This window comes from Pterocles gutturalis, unplaced genomic scaffold, assembly GCF_000699245.1.
Source record: "Pterocles gutturalis isolate BGI_N339 unplaced genomic scaffold, ASM69924v1 scaffold44758, whole genome shotgun sequence".
Classification (NCBI taxonomy): Eukaryota; Metazoa; Chordata; class Aves; order Pterocliformes; family Pteroclidae; genus Pterocles; species Pterocles gutturalis.
In genome coordinates, this window is record NW_010122262.1 from 65,561 (window position 1) to 73,753 (window position 8,193).

The 8,193-nt window shown below is 46.4% G+C and overlaps 1 protein-coding gene across 1 annotated transcript in view; it reads right to left on the reverse strand.

Annotated features, from left to right (window-relative positions):
- Window positions 1-462, reverse strand: part of NRG2 (neuregulin 2) — a gene marked incomplete at its 5' end in the record, with an annotated part of 62,662 nt that extends 62,200 nt beyond the window's left edge. The window contains one exon of the mRNA XM_010077461.1: window positions 291-462. Within this exon, the coding sequence (XP_010075763.1) occupies window positions 291-462 (172 nt within the window). The remainder of the gene's footprint in view (window positions 1-290) is intronic.
- Between the last annotated feature and the right edge of the window lie 7,731 nt (window positions 463-8,193).

Below are 8,193 nucleotides of genomic sequence, written 5' to 3' on the forward strand. Positions count from 1 at the left end.
TCTCAGATATATAATGACACAGTTGCCCCAGGAGAGCCCCGTCTACAACCCAGCATCTACCCTGTGCACACCTTGCTCCTCTCTCTCCACCCTGGAGGAAACTGGGACTCTCACCCACTCTCCCCAGCACGGTAAATGGGCTGTGCACGGTCCCACGACTCCGAGGAAGCATCATGGTGTCACTCAGCAGTGACCCAGAGAGCACAGCACTCCTTCCAGCCAGGCAGTACTCCCGACCCAAACGCTCCACATTAGTGAGCAGAGGCACAGCAGCCCCATAGGATACTTACTTCCCATTCCCATACTTGATCCGGATGTCTTTGCTCTTCTTCAGCTCTTTGCCATCTTTAAACCATTTGTAGGATGGCTGAGGGTTGCCAGCAGTCGCTTCGCATTTCAGTGAGATCTTTTCACCAACATGAACATTTGGGCTTTTCAGTTTCTTCAGTTTGGGAGGGACAGCTACAAAAAGAGAAACCAAACAATGTGAAAATTGCCTCTGTCAGAGGCTGTGCACCGGTGAGGGGAGCCCACCGAGCCCCCTCCCCTGGGAAAAGTGCTTGTGGCCCCCACTCCCACTCGCTGGCCAGAGGAGGGATGATGGCCAGCTCAGCTCCCCAGGGTTTACCTGCACACAGGCAGGGAAGGAGCGTGGAGTCAGAAACAGCCACATGGGGAAGGGATGGACCCCGCGGGTCTGGCTCCCTCTTTGCTCCACATGGCCAGACACGACTGCTCCACGGCTGTCCCTGCTTGCGCAGGCAGGACCCACATGTCTCCCACTAGCACGGGGCTTTGCTCTGCTCTCCAGACCCTCCTACCAGGCCAGAGATAGGGATGCAGGAGCTCAAGCTCTTCAGAGACTATTTTTCTCTTTATCCTGACATTGCTGCAGATGACTACTAACGCCTCCATGACCTCTGCCGCTGCTGACAGGCGTGCTGCCAACCCCACAGCCCCACCAACCCCAGCTGCAGTGTTTCACTGCAGAAGGAGCAGTGGCAGGTCGTGGGCAGTGAGCCCCCTTTCCCCAGCAGTGCGTGCCACTGATGCCTCATGCCTGCTGCTAAGATGGATGGCCATTCAGCACAGCAGCATCAGCAGCAAAGCAATAGCCCCTGCAAGGGGCTGCAATGAAAATCTGCATGTATAAAGGAAGAGAAGGGGAGGGACAGCTATTCTTCAGGTTGCGGTTAGAAAAGTGAAAGAATAAAGCTATTTAAAATGGCCTTAGGACCAGCAATGTCAGGTTGGCCAGCAGCCTTTCCAGTCTGAAGCCTGGCTCTGCATGTGAGCTTTCCAGGGTGTTTCAGAAAAGCTGATTTTACCATGCACCTGGAATATCAGGCAGAGAGAGACACTTCTTATCAATCTCTGCCAGGCTTTATATTATACCCGACAAGAAAGGATTATCAGGCTTGCAATTTTTCTTTCAACTGACAGCTCTGCACTCTTCTAGCTCCCTTTTTCATTCTCAGTGTTAACCTTAAAAAAGAAAATAGCAGGTTGCTGGTTTTGCCTTAAGCGTATTGGTAACAATGGTTTCCTCTTGTCTAAGATGTGTTACAGATAAAGTATTTCCTCTGTCTAATAAACACAAGCCATCTTTTAATTGCCTAGTGCATTCTGATCTTGTGATATGGAAAAGCAATCAAAGGAGGAACTGGATGAGCTTCATTGGAGCAACCACTATTTTATAGACCTTTGTATGTCTCCTCTCATTCTTCATGCCAAGCTAAGTTATCGTATGTTGGTTTTATTTAAAGACTGTTTTCGCTGAAAGGGATCTTATGAAAAATAAAAGGCACAGCAATCATCAGGCATATGCTCCTGTGGTAGGAAGCTCTGAGGAGTCTCACATTCCTTTATGTGCAAGGGCTTCAGAAGCTAAATTGTCCTTAATTGAAAAGATACAGAAGTGGACAGAAATGGAACAGTTCAGGGTAACATGAATTGGATGGGCAAAGTTCACAGTGACTGAAAGGCAAACCCAGGGATGTCTGCAACCGTGAAAGGAGAGGTGCCTGGCAGCACATGGGTGGGTAATGCAGCAGGTCTGGTCCCAGGCAGGCCAGACCTTCTGCTGCCTCCGAGCTGCACAGCTATGCTGGCACCAACGCACAGGACCAAGCTTGAGATCCAGGACTGCAAAGGAAGTATGTTTAGCACACCAAGGAAAAAAGAATGAACCCCCCAAATATTCTTCCCGACTGTTATTTCTGCACACCCAAGCCTGCTGCAGGCTCCCCAGAAACCTGTGCTACAGGCAGCAGGATGGGGAGGGCTGCACAATGCTAACAGGGCAGGGGCAGCACAAAAAGTGGTTTGGACGGTTGCAGGCAATTGCTTCAGGCTGCACGCTGACATCGTGCACTGCTTCCCAGGTCACTGTGCTTTGGCACGGAGAAGCTTCTGAACAAAAGCAACATCTCAGCTTTCCCCAAATTTCAGGAGTTCTGTGAAAATCCAAGGTATCCTGGGTTTTGTGAGGCCAATATCCCTGATCCTTGCCTGGAAATGGCTCACCCAGAAGAGCAGGAAGGCAACAAATAGAGAAGAGAGTTTGTCTCTTCTCAGAATGCTGTGCACAGAGAGCCGGGAAGGTACACAGGACCTTGCTTTTATAGGGGTCATTTTGTGGAATAGAGAAATAGACTCTGTCAAATATTTATTCTGTCTGAATGTGTGTGTCGGTTGGCTCCTATTGTACGCTGAGGTCACCCTGTACCATGCCAACAGTATACATACGCCTTAAATACTGGGAAGGTCCTAACCTTGGCATTGGTGCATCTGCTTCATATTATTTCCAGGCTTGCAGTTGCAAAATTATGAAGCAGGCAGCATGGCCTGGAAGAAAGATGTGTCAATCCTGCCCTGCTCCCCAGAAAATGCTGGCAAGAGCACAGAAAAGCCCAGAAACCCAGAGATTGTTGAAGGAGAGGGCTAAGGACAAGGACGAAACCTTCCAAGATCTTTATTCCCCAGTTTCTCCCCACTAACGTGAATCACATCTCACCCAAACCTATGCACCTTGTGCTCTTGGCCACCAGTGATAAATTACATGACATTCATAAATAGGCAGGTCCAAAGAGACATATGTCAAGCACAGCAGAGATGAAGCTGACACACACAGGGCAGGGGCTCTGCCTTCACTGCACCCCTCCAGAAAAAGGGAAGGGAACTTGTTTCTCCACAGATTGCACGTCTTCTTCATTTGTCTTACTGCAGGAGCGAAAGAGACTGTGCATTCCACTCACAAGCCACACTTCATGGACTGTAATTCCTCGGTTGAATCAGACAGACCAGTGAAAGGGGAATCCAATCCAGAAATACTTTGGACCGTGTCTGGGAAAAGCACTGTGCACAGACAGAGCTGTGCTCCCCGATGCCCAGCACATCTGTGCACCTTACTGCTACACTACAAGCATGGCTTGTGCTTGGACAGCAGTATGGGAAGAGCAGGTAGAGCCCCAAGCCTGGGACGCAGCATCCAGAGCCATGCACAGGCTGCTCCAGTCAAAAGGGAAGCCCAGCCTTGGTCTCCTGGAAGGGCTGCTCTGGGCTAGAAAGTTTCTCTTCATAATTCCTGCATCTTTTAGAAAAACACAGAAATCCTCATTTAGAGCCATTTACTACTGATGAGTCTAGCTAATGCCAGCCGAAGACTTTCCACTGTTTTTTATTCATATTGTTTAAACTGCAGCCCTTATTCCTAGCTTGAATTTCTGTAACTTTGGCTTCCAGCCAACAGATCTTTCTGCCTTCCTCTGGTAAATTTGAATCCCATCTAGCAACCAGAAACCTCTTCCCTTTTTTGGTACTTGTAAACTATGAATGAATCACCTTTCAACTTTCTCCAGCAGTAAACTAAAGGATCTTGAGAGACCAAAGCAGCACACAGAGTGCTAATACTGGAGTATGTCAAAGACAGTGTTTTACATTTTGGTTCATTTTCAGCTTTAACATCTACCCATTTCCTATCTCTGCCTTGTCCAAATCACAGAGTTGCAGCTCAGAAAGTAATGAGGTTATTTCAAACAAATGCAAGATTTTAAAAGTGCGTCCTTTCTTTAGTGCTCTGAACAGTTTGGGTCATGTTGATCTCCTTCCTCTTTGGTATTTTTTTCAAACACATTGGGAAAACCAAGTCACTCACTTCATACCTATCAAGATAACATACTACTATATGTAGGCCATAAGAATTAACCCTAAAATGTGCTGGCATCAACAAATGCACACAATTCCCAAACCTGTTTCGATAGTCATGTTTTACTAAGAGGCCTTTGCAGGAGAGGTTTGTGCTCTGATGTTAGTCCCGGCGCCTATTGACAAGTTACCACCTCCTCAAGGAGAGGAGAGGGTTACAAAAGTCTCAAAACTGAGGTCTAAATTATGCCATACGAGTTGCTTGAACATCTACCATAAAAGGACTTATGTGTACACACTGCTTTAATTAATTCACTTATGATTACATTCGATATTACACCTTGATGATAACAACACCTGATACCTTGATGATAACAACACCTCTTTTACTTCTGGTACCTGGAGTATGCCTGAAAGCACCTTTAGAGCCTCAACTCAAAACACCATTAATTATAAACAGGCAGAGTGCCCAAAGAGAGTCCAACAATGGTGCAGTAACAAACCCACGTCCCACCCACAAAGCATCGTGCATTAACAACCCCTCAGCAGCATAAAGCAGAAGTAAGTCATCCTGGGAAAGTTACTCAGTGAACTCTTCGACAGCCAGCAATACTCGCCACAACCACTACAAGAGCTGTGTCTTGCTCACTGTGGGACATCCTCCAGAGCGGCCAATCTACAGACACATCCGAGATCTCCAAGCAATGGATGTCGTGAGTAGATGTGACTTATCTTCCTGGCCTCCTCCAGAGGATGCAGTGCCAACCACTGGATGCTCCCCCCACACACACTGCCTGGCACACAGGGGGGCAAAACGTTTAGAGAGATGGATCTGGAGAACTGGGAGGACAGGTTCCTTCTGTGGAAGAAGGCAACTTAGCTTGAATTCCGATGGCCACAGAAAAGGAAGGCTAAAAAGTGCTTTCTCACAGGAATGGGGGGAGATGTGGGGAAAGTTAGGACCTACAGACTCACAGGTGATGCATTGACATGCCTACATCAGAGCAATGGCTTTCTGCACACTCCACCCACCGGACTTCAGTCCTCAGGTCAGGACACCCCTCCTCTGCCAGAGGGGAAGAGAAGATGCCTGAATAGCAAAACAGCTACAAGTAATTCACGTACATCCAATATTAAAACCCAGGGCTGAAGTGCTTGGATTTGCCAGACCTAGTACTCTATGAACACGAGCTGGTTTGCAAACAATGTAATTGGAGTAGAATTGCTATTGTGTTTGTTTGTTTTGAATATTTTTGGCCAGGAAGTTGTCCTGGAGGTATAGTTGAGCATAAGTGGTCTGGTGGAAAAATGTCATTCATTCTGTTCCTATTAAAACCAAAAACAATAGCCACACAAAGACAGCAGCGACAATTTCTGCTCTTCATGCCTCTAACAATGTGTTTTCAACCCTAAAGGCAACATCTTGTTTGTACCCAATTGATTCTGGGATCATATTTTATATAATCAAATATATCTTTGAACAAAGATATATTTTATGAACTGCTCAATTTCCAGATGACCTTGGTAACAGCAATTCATAAAATACAGCTTTATCTCCATCTTCACAATCAGCTAGAAAAATGGCCCACCCACACTCTGTGGACTGCCAGTCAAGACCCAGCCAACAAATGGATTACCCAGAACATCGAACACTTTAAAATACATTAATTCTTTGTTTTAGCCACCGAACACTAAGCACAAATTACTTGCCCTAGTACCCTGGTAAAGACCTGGGTGGTATCCATCATCTTTCAACCACCAAAAGAAAGTGTAACCCTCACCCCAGGAGGCAAAACAATCTAAGTTAGAAAAAAAAACTTGTTTCATTAAATGTTTATTATGAAATCTGTACATGAAACCACATATAGACCCCTTATGGCCACAGCAAAGCTCAAGGCTATGTTTCAGGTTACAGGGAAGGATTTGCTGATGTAAAATGGCCATTAGTGGAATATAATCAGTACTATAAAGGGAGGAAAAAATCTATTTGGTATTTTACAGCTCTATCAAAACCAGGAGTGCTTCTTTAAAACATAAGGAAAAAAAAAAGCTCAGTTAAAAGGGAGCTGAAATTCTTTTAACAGAGACTGTGTGCACTGCCTGGGCTCTCTCAACAGCAAGAGAGAAGACACACCATCAGGGACTGGTGGGAGCATTGCAGGTAACCTTGTGAAAACAAGAGCCGCTGCAATGACATGGGGACAGAACAACCCCAAATACCAGCCACCAAGTCCGTCAGATAAATCAGCAAAAAGGGCCACTACAAACAGATAAATGCAACCGAGTCTTCGAGTGAGGCACAAGGTTTACCAAGTAAACCCTTCCCTGCCGAGCCCTGTCTCACTTCCATCAAAGTTAGGTGTAAAAGCAAAGGACCAGGGATACACACTTAGTTTTAGATAGCACAGCACTTCTGGACGTCTTTTTCCTCTTCTCTGTATTTGAACAGAATGAGGACCCCACAGGTGTTAAACTACTGAGACATGAGGTCTGAGGTCAGGAAGACCATAAACGCACAGCACCGTCTGCAGCACCTCACAGCGGAGGGACCGTTCAAACTCAGCCCACATCAGCAAAACCCCAGCGCAGCAGCTGCCTCCTCCCCTGCCCCAGCAGACTGACTGGTGAGAGTCAGTTTCAACAAGCGTTTGCAAACATGATTAACACCGCCAAGTAAGGGAAAATCTGCAAACCTTGGGATCAATCATGATCATGTTGATTCAGGTTAGGCAAAGGTCAAGTGAAGGTCAGATGCCGCAGCCCAGCTCACGACACTTTTTGGATATTTCAACCTGCTGGGAAGTCCTGGACTGGAGGACGTCCCGGTGTTTCGTACACGACCAAGTGGAAACGCTGCACAAAGCAGGCATTCAAAGAACAAAGCGCTTCAACGTCTGGACAAATAAATTTGATTATCAGTCTCTGACATTGAGGCAGGGGGATTTTTAACTTTTAACCTATAAAATTGGATTCACTAGCATTCCGTGACAAAAGCCAACCACTTGCAGTCTTAATTACAGTATTTTTTTTTCCATGTCTCTGCTCACTTTGAAAGTTCACCATTGTCTCTGGTAGGGTTTTGACAAATCCACTAGAGGGTATTTCCAAAACAGTTTTTATCGGGATCTCCCCACAAGAGACCCTAGGGCTTGCATTAAAGACTTGTTTGTTCTCTGTAATGTTATATTAGAAAGATGAAAAGTTTTTTCTGTTAGTTCAATAAATGCTTTAAAGCACTGGTACCAAAAGAACCTCAGACAGTGACCGCAGGTCTGTTTTTCATCCAAACACAGGAAAAAGAAAGAAAATTAAGATCACCCCTGAGACAGCTTTTTCAAGGCAGCCAGATACGTACATGCCCAAACCCCACCAAGCATGGATGGAATTACCACCCTATAGTATAATATTCTCCCAACGCCCATGACGCCCTGGGTCTCTGACACTGCTGGAGTGATGGCCCATGTCAGGTCGAGTTCTGCTCTCTTCCCATGCAGCAACCTCTCTGTTGAAATCAGCAGGACCCTTTGCACAAGAGAACACGATCCGCAGAGAGGGGCTGGCCGCGCTCCGTGCCAGCAGCGCCCGCATGCTGCCTGAGCCCGGGGAGCGCCTGAGCCCCATGGAGAAGGGGCCACCCTCCTCCATGGGCTGCAGGAAAGCAGATAGCTGTAAATTCTGTTTGGGACTCTGGGCACTGCCCAGTGGAGACACTAACACAGCGTGTCTCCTGCCTTGTCCAGAGTGTGGCTTCCCAGCATTGTTCTGAATAGCTCTGGACCCCCACTGAAGCACAGTGATGGGTGGCTTACACTGAAATGTCCCCCAACCAGGCTGATTTACAGCTGCCAGGAGTCTCAAGGATGTCAGCTCTTACTGATTAATTTTTTTATCCTTATTTTCCCTTGTTTTATATTTGAACATTGCTCATTGCAATATTCTTCAGAACTATTCTCTGGAAAGCCATACTGGCTGATTTTTGGCTTGTAAATTGCTCATGAGCAGTTTGTGGCTTTTGTTTTAAAAAAAAAAAAAAAAAAAACTAATCTC